The following is a 13,246-nucleotide window of genomic DNA, read 5'->3' as shown; positions in this document are numbered from 1 at the left end:
CTCTCAAATAAATAAATAAAAATTAAAAAAAATTTTTAAAAAAAAGGGCTGGAGAAATGGCTTAGTGGTTAAGCACTTGCCTGTGAAGCCTAAGGACCCTGGTTCGAGGCTCGATTCCTCAGAACCCACGTTAGCCAGATGCACAAGGGGGCACACGTGTCTGTAGTTCATTTGCAGTGGCTGGGGGCCCTGGTGCACCCTTTCTCTCTCTGTCACTCTCAAATAAACAAATAAAAACAAACAAACAAAAAGCATGGGGCTGGGTTGGAATATAACTGAGTGGTAGAGCATTTGCCAGCATGTGAGGTAGCTCTGGGTCTGATCCCTAGTAACACGTAAACACACACTAAGTACAGGGAGTAACTACTAATAGGTATGAGTTTCTTTGGGGGGAGATGAAGATGTTCTAGAATTAAATAGTGGCAAGCAATGTACAACTTTCCAACTATACTAAGAAGCACTGAATTACTTAAAAAAAAAAAAAAGCGAACTTGCATCAGGTGTGGTTGCACATAACTTGAATCCCAGCTGAGGTAGGAAGATTGCCAGGAGTTCCAGGCCAGTTTGGAACTACAGTGTGCATTACAGGTCAGTCCAGGGTAAAGCGATACCCTATCTCAAACAAAACAAAACAGTGAACTTGCCGGGCACCTCTTTGATCCCAGCACTTGGGAGGCAGAGGTAGGAGGATTGCAGTGAGTTCAAGGCCACCCTGAGATTACCTAGTGAATTCCAGGTCAGCCTGTGCTAGAAAAAAAAAAAAGGTGAACTTAATGATAGCTAAATCATATCATATATTGTTTTTAAGATAAAGCCTTATAGATATATAAACATAGTATTGTTGCAGATAAGTTCCTTTATCACTAAATATTTCAGCATTTTATTTTCAAGGTAGGGTCTCACTCTAGCCCAGGCTGAACTAATATTCACTATGTAGTCTCAGACTGGCCTCAAACTCACAGTGATTCTCCTACCTCTGTCTCCCAAATGTAGGAGTTAAAGGCATATGCCACTCTGCCTGGCTGGAAAGGGTTTATTTTTGCTTAGAGTCCCAAGGAGAAGCTTCATGATGGCAGGGGAAAGCATGGCATGAGCAGAAGCTGGACACCTCTGCCACAGCAGGTGAAAAGAGTAGTGGGGTGGGGAGATGGAGAAATGGCTTAGCAGTTAAGGCATTTGCTTATAAAGCCAAAGGAGCCTGGTTCGATTCCCTAGGACCCACCTAAGCCAGATGCACAAGATGGTGCATGCATCCTTTTGCAGTGCCTGGATGCCCTGGCGTACCCATTCTCTCTCTGTGTCTCCTTTTCTTCCCTCTCTCTGACTCTTGTCTCTCTCAAATAAATAAATAAAAATAAAAATATTTAAATTTTTAAAAAAGAAGTAGGGGAGTGAGATAGAGCTCTGCCAAGGGGGAGCTGGCTATAACACCCCCTACCCTCAGGAACACAACTCCAGCAAGACTCCACCTCCCAAATTGCCACCAGCTTGTGACCAAGCATTCAGAACATCTGAGTTTGGGAGGGACATCTACTTTAAATCATCTTACTGTCTCAAAATATAAGGTGGAGGGTGCTTCAGATGTCTAACATTAACCTCTGGCTTCTACATGCACATACATGTACCCGTATACACACATGCTCACATCCGAACATTTGCCAGAAATGGTGGCGCATGCCATTAGTCCCAGCACTGGGCAGCCAGAGGTAGTCAGATCGCTGTGAATTTGAAGTCAGCTTGGGACTACAGAATGAGTGCCAGGTCAGCCTTGGCTAGAGTGAGACCCTTCCATGAGAAACCAAAACCAAACACAAAAACAAAGATAACAGAGCATGTATATACTCACCACACATGCAAAAAAAAAAAAAATATTTTTCATTAGCACAATATAATGACCAGTTAGGATATTTAATACTGATTTAAGCCATGTGTGGTAGTGCAAACCTTTTATCCCAGCTTTTGGGAGGCAGAGATAGGTGGATACTTGTGAGTTCCAGGCCTCCCTAAGATTACATAGTGAATTCCAGGTCAGCCTGAATTAGAGAGTGAGACCCTACCTTCAAAAACCACCAAAAAATATATACTGATTTAACACACACACACACAGGCTTTTCAAGGTAGAGTTTCACTCCAGCTCAGGCTAATCTGGAATTCACTATGTAGTCTCAGAGTAGCCTTGAATTCAAGGTGATCCTCCTACCTTTGCCTCCCAAGTGCTTATTCCACTAATTTTTTTTTTTTTTTTTTTTTGAGGTAGGATCTCACTCTGGCCAGGCTGACCTGGAATTAACTATGCAGTGTCAGGGTGGCCTCAAACTCACGGCAGTCCTCCTACCTCTGCCTCCTGAGTGCTGGGATTAAAGGCGTGAGCCACCATGCCTGGCGTTATTTCAGTAATTTGAAAAATATGTATATTATTTATTTATTTGTGAGAGAGAGAGAATGGGTGCACGAGGGTCTCTCGCCACTGCAGATGAACTCCAGACGCATTTGCCACTTTGTACATCTGGCTTTATGTGGGTACTAGGTAACTGAACCAGGGTTCTTAGGCTTTGCAGTCAAGTGCCTTAACCACTGAGCCATCTCTGCAGCCCTAGTCCACTAATTTTTACCAAGGAACCAACTTGGATTGCATGTTTCTTTTAGTTGTAATGTCTGTAGTATCCTGTCTAGGTTATGGTCTCAGCTGTTCTTTGGTTTTCACGACATTGACTTTTTTTGTCTGTTTATTTTGGACAAGATCTCACTCCGTAGCCTTGGCTGGCCTGGAACTCACTATGAAGCCCAGGCTGGATGTGAACTTGTGAGTGTTTCTTCTGCTTCTTCCTCCATATTCTATGATTATGGGCATATGCCACAGTGCATGGCTATGACGTTCCTTGTTAAATTTTTTTTGCTTATTTCTATTTATTTATTTGAGTGCAACAGAGAATGGGTACACCAGGGCCTCCACCCACTGTAAGCAAACTCCAAAGGCATGTGCCCCCTTGTGCATCTGACTAATATGAGTCCTGGGGAATCAAGCCTTGAACTGGGGTCCTTAGTCTTCATAGGCAAGTGCTCAACCACTAAGCCATCTCTCCAACCCAACATTTTTGTTTTGTTTTTTGTTTTTCAAGGTAGGGTTTTCACTCTGTATCTGTATTCTTAGGGTGGCCTTGAACTCACTGCAATCCTCCTCCTACCTCTGCCTCCCGAGTGCTGGGATTAAAGGCATGTGCCACCACGCACAGACACATTGACTTTTTTGTTGTTTGTCTTTTTAGTCTTTGTGTTTGTAGTACTAGGAATTGAACTCAAGGTCTTGTGTATACTAGACAAGCACTCTACCACTGAGCTTGAATTCCCAGCTCTAACATTGGCCCAGGTCTCTTGCCACTGCAAATTAATACCTGTCTGGCTTTATATAGGTGGCTGGGGAATTGAACCCAGGCAGGCTTTGCAAGCAAGTGTATGCCATTTCCCCAGCACCTAACATTGACATTTTCTAAGAGTACAGGCTAGTTATAGAACGACCTTCAGGTTAGACATATTTATTGTCCCATAGTTACATATGGGATAGTAATGAGTGTGGAGTGCCTGTAGCACTTCTGAGTTGGCAGGTAGCTTCAGAACTTGGGAGAGAGGTCAGAGATAGAGGAGCCTCCTGTTTGTAGCTCTGGGAATGGAAGAGACTTGTCACTAGTGACATGTCATCTGGAGGGCAGAGAAGAGCCCGGAGGAGCATTAGCATTTCTCAGTGGGCTAGAGGAAAATGCAAATGCAAAGGGAACCAGGGCCAACCACAGAGAGAGGGACAGAGCCTAAGTAGAAACCAGCAAAAGAAAATGTTTGAGATGAGGATTGGAGAACACTTGCCCAGCATGAGTGAGGCTCTGGGGTTGGAGCCTCAAATGGATGGATGGATGGGTTGGTGATTGATAGATAGATAGACAGACAGACAGACAGACAGACAGACAGAAAACTTAGATGGCTCCAGAAGGGTCAAGTAGGATAAAGGTGAGCTGTGTCTATTGAATTTGAAGGTAGTGGAATTCTTAGTAGTTTTGATAGAATCTTCATGCTGGTGGGTTGAGAAAAATATGAGTGGAAAGGGAGTGAAATACTTTCTCATTTCATCAGCCCTTGTCCTCCATCCCTTCCTTAGAGTATTTTCAATAGATTTTTTATATTTTTATATATTTTTTTAACATTTTTTTAAATTTTTTATTTATTTATTTGAGAGCGACAGACACAGAGAGAAAGACAGATAAAGGGAGAGAGAGAGAATGGGCGCGCCAGGGCTTCCAGCCTCTGCAAACGAACTCCAGATGCGTGCGCCCCCTTGTGCATCTGGCTAACGTGGGTCCTGGGGAACCGAGCCTTGAACCGGGGTCCTTAGGCTTCACAGGCAAGCGCTTAACCGCTAAGCCATCTCTCCAGCCCTATATTTTTTTTAAATACTTTTTAAAATTTTTTATAGCTGGGCACGGTGGCACATGCCTTTAATTGCAGCACTTGGGAGGCAGAAGTAGGTGGATCACAGTGAGTTCTAGGCCACCCTGGGACTACATAGTGAATTCCAATAGTGAATTGATATCAAGGAGTAGATATGATGACTCTTCCAGATGGTTGCTTGTGAAGAGAATGATGGGGCACGTTATAAGAGATTTGAGCAACATAAAATGCTGTAAGGGGACTGGAGAGGTGGCTTAGTTGTTGTGGTGCTTGTGAGCAAAGCCAAAGGATCCAGGTTCAATTCCTAATACCCACATAAAACCAAATCCACAGATAGTGCACGCATCTGGAGTTGTTTGCAGTGGCTGGAGGCCCTGGCACACCCATTCTCTCTATCTGCCTCTTTCTCTCCTTTCATTTTCTTTCACAAATAAATAATTTTTTTTTTTGTTTGTTTTTTCGAGGTAGGTCTCATTCTAGCCCAGGCTGACCTGGAATTCACTACATAGTCTCAGGGTGGCCTCAAACTCATGGCAATCCTCCTACCTCTGCCTCCCAAAATTGGGGGCTGGAGAGATGGATTAGCAGTTAAGGCACTTGCCTGCATAGCCAGAGGATCCTGGTTCTATTCTCCAGGACCCATATAAGCCACATACACAAGGGGGCGCATGCATCTGGAGTTCATTTACAGTGGCTGGAAGCCCTGGCATGCCCATTCTCTCTCTCCCTCTCTGTCTCTTTTTGTCTCCAATGAATGAATAAATAAAATATTAAAATATGTAAATAGCACTGAAGGGATGGCTTAGCAGCTAAGATATTTGTCTGCAAAACCAAAGGACCCAGGTTTGATTCCCCAGGACCCACATTAGCCAGATACACAGGTGATGCATGTGTCTGGAGTTCGTTTGCAGTGGCTGGAGGCCCTGGTGTGCCCACTCTCTCTCTCTCTCTTTCTGTCAAATAATGTTTTGTTTTGTTTTGGTTTGGTTTTGGTTTTGGTTTTTAGAGGTAGGGTTTCACTCTGGCTCAGGCTGACCTGGAATTCACTATGTAGTCCCAGGGTGGCTTTGAACTCACAGTGATCCACCTACCTCTGCCTCCCAAGTGCTGGAATTAAAGGCATGCGCCACCGTGCCCACCTATAAAAATTTTTTAAAACTATTTTAAAAAATAAATATATATATTAAAACTACTCTAAGGAAGGGATGGAGGACAAGGGTTGAAGAAATGAGAGAGCACAATCAACAGGTAGACCTGGCCGGGCATGGTGGTGGCGCACGCTTTTAATCCCAGCACGTGGGAGGCAGAGGTATAAGGATCACCGTGAGTTCAAGGACACCCTGAGACTACATAGTGAATTCCAGGTCAGCCTGAGCTAAGATGAGACCCTACCTCGAAAAAAAATAAAATAAAATGAAAACAGTACACCTGAGAGAGAAGGAGGGAAACCTTCAGACCTGTTCAGGCTCATCTAGCTGTCAGTGAGGCCTAGCATAGAATGTCAGGGAGCCAGAAGAGCCACTGAAGACTGACTTGAAACCAAATGGGAAGCAATGATATTGTCAGAAGGTTTCTATCTTCCATTTGCTGCCCTTGTGCTTTGCAGTGCCCTCATGTGGGAGGGACACATGCTTACCTCGTTGCGACACATGCTTACCTTGTTGCCTAGAGTTCAGCATGTAGCTTAACCTTGATCAGGAATCTGCAGATGTGCCACATACCAGGTTTGAGCAGAAATTTTTGAGTTGGTGTGTTGAACTGGACACGGTGACTCAACACCTATATTCCCAGCACTAGGAGGATTGTCAAGAGATCCAGACCAGCCTGGGCTAGAGCCCACCTCAAAAACAAAACAAAACAAAAAAACACCTGGTGTGTGATTTCCTCTGCTTTTTGTCATTTTCCCTCTGCCACGAGAACAGCATGTTCTAGAAAGGGCTGTTCTTTCAGCATGGGTCTTGGAATGAAGGCATGTGAAGAATGAGAGCTGTGGTTGGCTCTGCCATCAGTGTGCATCATGAAAAAGGAACATAGTGCTGGAGGGATGGCTTAGCTGTTAAGGCATTTGCCTGCAAAGCCAAAGGACCCACGTTAGCCAGATGCACAAGGGGGCGCATGCGTCTGGAGTTCGTTTGCAGTGGCTAGAGGCCCTGGCACACCCATTCTCTCTCTCTCTCTCTTTCTCTGTCAAATCAATAAATAAAAATTGGGGGCTAGAGAGATGGCTTATCTGTTAAGGCATTTGCCTGCAAAGCCAAAGGATCCCGGTTCGACTGTCCAGGACCCATGTAAGCCAGATGCACAGGGGTTCATATGTGTCTGGAGTTCGTTTGCAATGCCTGAAGGCCCTGGCTTGCCCATTCTCTCTCTCCCTCTCTCTGCCTCTCTCTCTCTCAATAAAATAAAATAAAAATAAATAAAAATTTTAAGAAAAAGGAATAGAAAGGAAGATTGCTTGAGACCATGAGTTCTGGGCCAGTCTGGGCAACACAGCAAGACCCTGATTCATAAAACAAACAGCTACCTGCAAAATCCTTTGTGGCTTTGTTATAATGGACCAGTGGGATTTTGAAGTCCTTCGTTACTGAGTAAAACAAATACATCTAATTAAATAGAACTACGCTGAGAGCTGAGGATATAGCTCAGTTGTCAGAGCATGTACCTAACATGCATAAAGTTCTGGGTTTCATCTTTAGCACCACATGAACAGTGTTATCTCATGTGGGAGGTAGAGAGAGGGCAGTCAGGAGTTGGGCCATCCTTGGATACATGATACCTCCTCTCAAAAAACAAACAACCGATTGGGCTTCTGCGTGAGAATGAAAATACTTAGTAGCAGAGGCTAGTAAGGTAAAAAAGAGACATAAAGGGTAGAGAAAGGAAGGGAGGAGGAACTTAATAGGTTGATATTGTATATATGTAATTACAATGATTGTAATGGGGAGGTAATATGATGGAGAGTGGAATTTCAAATGGGAAAGTGTGGGGGTGGGGAAGGAGGGAATTACCATGGGATATATTTTATAATCATGGAAAATGTTAATAAAAATTAAAAAAAACAACCCTGCTGGGCATAGTGGCACATGCCTTTCATCCCCAGCACTGGGGAGATGAGCTAGGATGATCGTCATGAGTTCAAGGCCACCTTGAGACTACATTTTGAATTCCAGGTTAGCCTGGCCAGAGTGAGCCCCTACCTCAAAAAAACCAACCCTCCCCCCCCCAAAGAAAACTCCCCAAACAACCAAAATGCCTGATTCCCCCTCCCCCATGTTGACAGGGATCAAACCATGGGCACATATGTTAGCTCCAGGTTTACTGAAAGATCCTGTCTCAAAAAAGAGAATATAGGCATGGAGAGATGGCTCAATGGTTAAAGGAACTTGGCTTGCAATTCCTGATGGCCCAGCTTTGATTCTCCATTACCCACAAGCAGCCAGTTGCACAAAGTGGCTCATACATCTGGAGTTCATTTGCAATGTGGCAGGAGGCCCTGGCACATGCATATTCTCTTTCAAGTAAATAAATAAATAAAAATATTGGAAGCTGGGTGTGGTGACACATACCTTTAATCCCAGCACTTGGGAGGTAGGAGGATCACTATGAACTTGAGGCCACCCTGAGACTACGTAGTGAATTCCAGGTCAGCCTGAGCTAGAGTGAGACCCTACCTTGAAAAACCACACACACACAAAAAAACCTTGGGCCTAGAGAGATGGTTTAATGGTCAAAGCACTTGCCTTCAAAGTCTAATGACCCTGGTATGATTCCCCAGTACCCACATAAAGCCAGATGCACAAAGTAGCGCACACATCTGGAGTTTGTCTGCAGCGACTAGAGGCCCTGGCACACCCATTCTCTCTCTCCCTCCCTCCCTCTTTCTCTCCTTGCAAATAAGTGAAAAAATATTTTTAAATCCTTTGTACATAACTATTCATAGCAGCTATATTAGTTACCTTCTAGTTGCTAGGACAAGACAACTGACCAGAAAGCAGCTTATGGGAGGAAAGGGTTTATTTTTGGCTTCCAGTCTCAAGGGGAAACTTCATCAGGGCAGGGAAAGCGTGGCATATCTGAGAGGAAGTCTGGGTCACACCTTCACATCAGCATGAAGGAACTAATATGAGTACCAGACCTAGCAGCACCTCCTCCAGCAAGGCTCTACCTCCCAAACCACTTTGCCAACTTACCGCCAGCTGGGGACCAAGTATTCAAACTACATGAGCCTGTGGGGGACATTTCACTCAAATCACCATAGCAGCATAATTCATAATAGCCAAAAGGTAGAAAAAACTAAAATGTCTAGGAGCTTATAAATGGAAAAATAAAATGCAGTTTATCTTTTCAACAGATAAGATTCAGTCATGAAAAGGAATAAAGTACAAACGCATGCTACAATATGGATGAGCCTTAAAAATACTATACTATGAGGACTGGAGAAATGGTTTAGCGGTGAAGGTGCTTGCCTGTGAAGCCAAAGGACCCAGGTTCGATTCCCCTGGACCCATGTAAGCCAGGGCGCATGCGTCTGGAGTTCGTTTGCAATGGCTAGAGGCCCTGGTGCTCCCATTTCTCTCTGTCTCTTCTTTGTCTCTTTGCTTGCAAATAAATAAAATTTTAAAATATATACTATACAAGCAGGGTTGATGGCTCGAGGCCACCCTGAGACTACATAGTGAATTCCAGGTCAGTCTGGGCTAGAATGAAACTGTACCTCAAAAAAACAACAACAGGGCTGGAGAGATGGCTTAGTGGTTAAGCGCTCGCCTGTGAAGCCTAAGGACCCCGGTTCGAGGCTCGGTTCCCCAGGTCCCATGTTAGCCAGATGCACAAGGGGGCGCACGCGTCTGGAGTTCGTTTGCAGAGGCTGGAAGCCCTGGCGCGCCCATTCTCTCTCTCTCTCTCCCTCTATGTGTCTTTCTTTCTGTCTCTGTCGCTCTCAAATAAATAAATAAAATATTAAAAAACAAACAAACAAAAAAACACTATACTACAGGCTGGAGAACTGGCTTAGCCACTAAGGCACTTACCAGCAAAGCCAAAGGACCAAGGTTCAATTCCCCAGGATCTATGGCACAAGGTGACACATGCGTCCATAGTTTGTTTGCAGTGGCTGGAGGCTCTGGTGTGCTTATTTTCTCTCTCTCAAATAAATACACACACACACCCCCATACGTATTTGGTTTAGTACACTTTTTTTTTTTTGTTTTGTTTTGTTTTGTTTTTCAAAGTAGGGTCTCACTGTAGCTCAGGTTGACCAGGAATTCACTACGTAATCTCAGAGTGGCCTCCAACTCACAGCAATCCTCTTACCTCTGCCTCCCAAGTGCTAAATAAAATATATTTTTTAAAATAGTGTACTGAGCCAGGTGTGGTGGCGTATGCTTTTAATCCTAGCACTCTGAGATTACATAGTGAATTCCAGGTCAGCCTGGGTTATAGCAAGACTCTGCCTCGAAAAACAAACAAAGTGTGCTAAGTAAAAGAAGCCAGTCACAGATAACTCCATATCGTGTGCTTTTATTTAAGTGAAATGAACAGCAAATGCAAGTCTATAGAGCTAGAAAAGTAGATCAGTGGTGGCCACAGGTTGAGTTTGCAGGGAACATGATGACTACTAATGAGTTTACTACTGGAGTGAGGATTATGCTCTGGAATTGAGTAGTGATAGTGATTGCACAAGTTCATGAATGTATCAAAAACCACTGGATAAAGGGATATGCTTTGTGGTATTCAAATTATATCTATACTAAGCTATTACATTAAAAAAGAATGAGGAAACCCTACGGACTTGATCATTCCATTTGTTGACCAAGGATACACAATGTGCAGATTGAATATGTGTCTCTTGAGTGAAAGTGAGAAAATAAAACCCATTCGCGTTTGTTAGCATTTGCATTAAAAAGTCTGAAAGGATCCTTCCCCCTAAATAAAATGGTTACTTGTGTATATGGGAGTGAGAATTAGATTTTTCACTATATTAATATGTATTTTATTTATTTATTTGAGAGAAGAAAGAGGCAGAGAGAGAGAGAGAGAATGCGTGCACCAGGACCTCCAGCCACTGCAGACGAACTACAGATGTGCGTGCCCCTTGTGCATCTGGCTAACATGGGTCCGGAGGAATCAAACCTGGGTCCTTTGGCTTTGCAGGCAAACGCCTTAACTGCTAAGTCATCCCTCCAGTCCTGTTTTTAGTTTTTTGAGGTAGGGCCTCACTCTAGCCCAGGTTGACCTGGAATCTACTCTCAAGCTGGCCTTGAACTCACGACGATCCCCCTACTTCAGACTCCTGAATGTTGGGATTAAACGCATGCACCACCACGCCCGGCAATATGTATTTTTAAAATTAGCTGGTTGTGGGCATGTATATAGAGGTTAGAGGACAACTTCAAGGTGTCTTTGTGTCACGTTTTTTGATACAGGATCTCTTGTCAGTGCAAACAAAGTGCTAGATTGCAAACGAACATCAGAATAGCTGGCCCATGCCAGGCATGGTGGCGCACGCCTTTAATCCCAGCACTTGGAAGGTAGGAGGATCACTGTGAGTTCGAGGCCACCCTGAGACTACATAGTGAATTCCAGGTCAGCCTGGCCTAGAGTGAGACCCTGCTTGGGGGAATGGGGGGAAGAATAGCCAGCCCTTGTGCTGCCTCCCATTGTCACAGGTGTGTCGGGATCACAGATGCAGACATGGGTACTGGGGGATTGAACCTGCAGTGGCAGGTTTTACAAGGAAGCACCTTTAACCAGTGCGCCATCTCCTCAACTCTGTTTATCATGACCATGCCCAGCTCTTCCTGCTCTGCCTTTCTTCCCATGTCACAGCTGACTGCTGCCTGAACACACTCTAGTCTCAGGGTGGCCTCAAACTCACAGTAGTCCTCCTACCTCTGCTTCCCAAGTGCTGGGACTGAAGGCATGAGCCACCATGCGTGGCCTTCTCTCACTCTTAAAAAAAAAAATACTAGCCTGGTCTAGAGCAAGACACTACCTCTAAAATAAAAATAAAAAAGAGTGAGAGAAGCTGGATGTGGTGGCGCATGCCTTTAATCCCAGCACTCCAGAGGCTGAGGTAGGAGGATCATCGTGAGTTCAAGGCCACCCTGAGACTCCATAGTGAATTCCAGGTCAGCCTGGGCTAGAGTGAGACCCTACCTCGAAGAACAAAACAAAAAAAAGAGTCAGAGAAAAGAGGGAGGGGGAAGGGAAAAGGAAAAAAAAGAAGAGAAACAGTGGGGCTGGAGAGATGGCTTAGTGGTTAAGGTACTTACCTGTGAAGCCTCAGGACCCAGGTTCAATTCCCCAAGACCCACATAAACTAGATGCACATGGTGGCGCATGCGTCTGGAGTTTGTTTGCAGTGGCTAGAGGCCTTGGTGCACCTATTCTCTCTCTCTCTCTCCCTCTCTCTCTTTCTTTCCCTCTGTCTGTCTCTAACAAATGAAAAAGAGAAAGGAGAAACACTGAACCCAGGATAGTTCTGGAAAGCATCAACATTGGCATGAGTTGGCCTCTGAGCTCTAACCCATTTTACACCCAACATCTTGGGTCCTCCCAGATCAGTTTCTTAGCCCCCCCCCCCTTTTTGGTTTTTCAAGATAGAGTCTTACAATAGCCCACGTTGACCTGGAATTCACTATGTAGTCTCAGGGTGGCATTGAACTCACTGCAATCCTCCTACCTGTGCCTTCCAAGTGCTGGGAATAAAGTCTTGTGCCACCAAGCTCAGCTGTTGGACCTTCTTGCCACCCGTGTTTCCCTCCAGCATCGCCATGCCCTACTCTGGGCAGTTGTATTCATGGGGACTGGGGGAGGGGGCACCCCACTCCCCACTTTGATGCTGGCTTTCATCCCCTCCCTGAAGTGAAAGGTCCATCACCCCCATCCTGTTCTGTCAGCTAATCATTATTCAGGAATTTAACCGGCTGTCCCAGTCCAAAAATCTGTGAAAGTTCTCTTCGGGACAAGGGTCATGAGAGTTATGTCATGACCATGTGACTACTGGTTTTCTCTCTCTCCCTCTGTCATCTTGGTCCTACTACCCTGAAAAACTCATTGTGTACCTTGTCCCCAGCTCATCTGAACAGAGGTCTGAGCAGAGAGGTAAGCTTTGCGTTGCTTCCTTGGGTGCCCAGTGGCCACTAATTCCACCTGCTTAACATTAGTGGACGCCCCCGCCCACCAGCTTTCTCCCTAACCTGTCAGTGACCCTCGTCTGCACATCAAAGCCAGGACTGAGCTGCAGGACTTGGAACCCTGAGCCCCTTATGAGGTGGAAGATCTTGTTTGTTGGGTCCGAGTGGGGTTCACAGAATGAGGGGAGAATGACTCTACTCTGCTCACAGATTTTATCCTGATGGCTGACTCAAAACCACTCCCTGCCCTGGATGGGGACCGGGTTGCTGTGGAGACCTTGCTCCAGGACGTGTTTGACATTGTTGTGTCTGAGGTCATTCGGAAAGGGACCAGTGCCTCAGAGAAGGTGGGTCCTTTCTCCTCCTGTGTACCTCTTCCTAAGCCTGGCTCAGAGGATAAGCACATCTCTGTCTCCTATATGCCTCAGGAATTTGCATCCTGGGTCTTAATAGCTTGAGGCCAGCCTGAGACTACATAGTGAATTCTAGGTCAACCTGGGCTAGAGCAAGACCCTACCACGAAAAACAACAACAACAAAAAAAATGTTTTAAAGCTCCTGAATTGGGTCCAGTCATGTGTCACACACCTTTAATCCCAGCACTTGGGAGGCCAGGGGAGGAGGCCGTGAGTTCAAGGCCACTCTGAGACTACAGAGTGAATTCCAGGCTCA

At 45.1% G+C, this 13,246-nt stretch overlaps 1 protein-coding gene across 10 annotated transcripts in view; it reads left to right on the top strand.

The window, feature by feature from the left end:
• Csad (cysteine sulfinic acid decarboxylase) overlaps window positions 1-13,246 on the top strand; it is a 37,831-nt gene that overhangs the window by 12,651 nt on the left and 11,934 nt on the right. For 6 of the 10 annotated variants that reach the window (XM_045151686.1, XM_045151680.1, XM_045151684.1 and 3 more), the window contains exon 2: window positions 12,786-12,922. In XM_045151686.1, the coding sequence (XP_045007621.1) occupies window positions 12,828-12,922 (95 nt within the window). In that variant the 5' untranslated portion in view covers window positions 12,786-12,827. Of the gene's footprint in view, window positions 1-8,788; window positions 8,925-12,514; window positions 12,544-12,785; window positions 12,923-13,246 lie in introns of all 10 variants that reach the window. The other 4 variants (XM_045151685.1, XM_045151679.1, XM_045151687.1 and 1 more) reach the window with 2 other exon arrangements.

This window comes from Jaculus jaculus, chromosome 6 (genome assembly GCF_020740685.1).
Source record: "Jaculus jaculus isolate mJacJac1 chromosome 6, mJacJac1.mat.Y.cur, whole genome shotgun sequence".
NCBI classification, from domain to species: Eukaryota; Metazoa; Chordata; class Mammalia; order Rodentia; family Dipodidae; genus Jaculus; species Jaculus jaculus.
The sequence above is the reverse complement of the archived record's forward strand: the minus strand, read 5'-3'. Positions and strand labels throughout refer to the sequence as shown.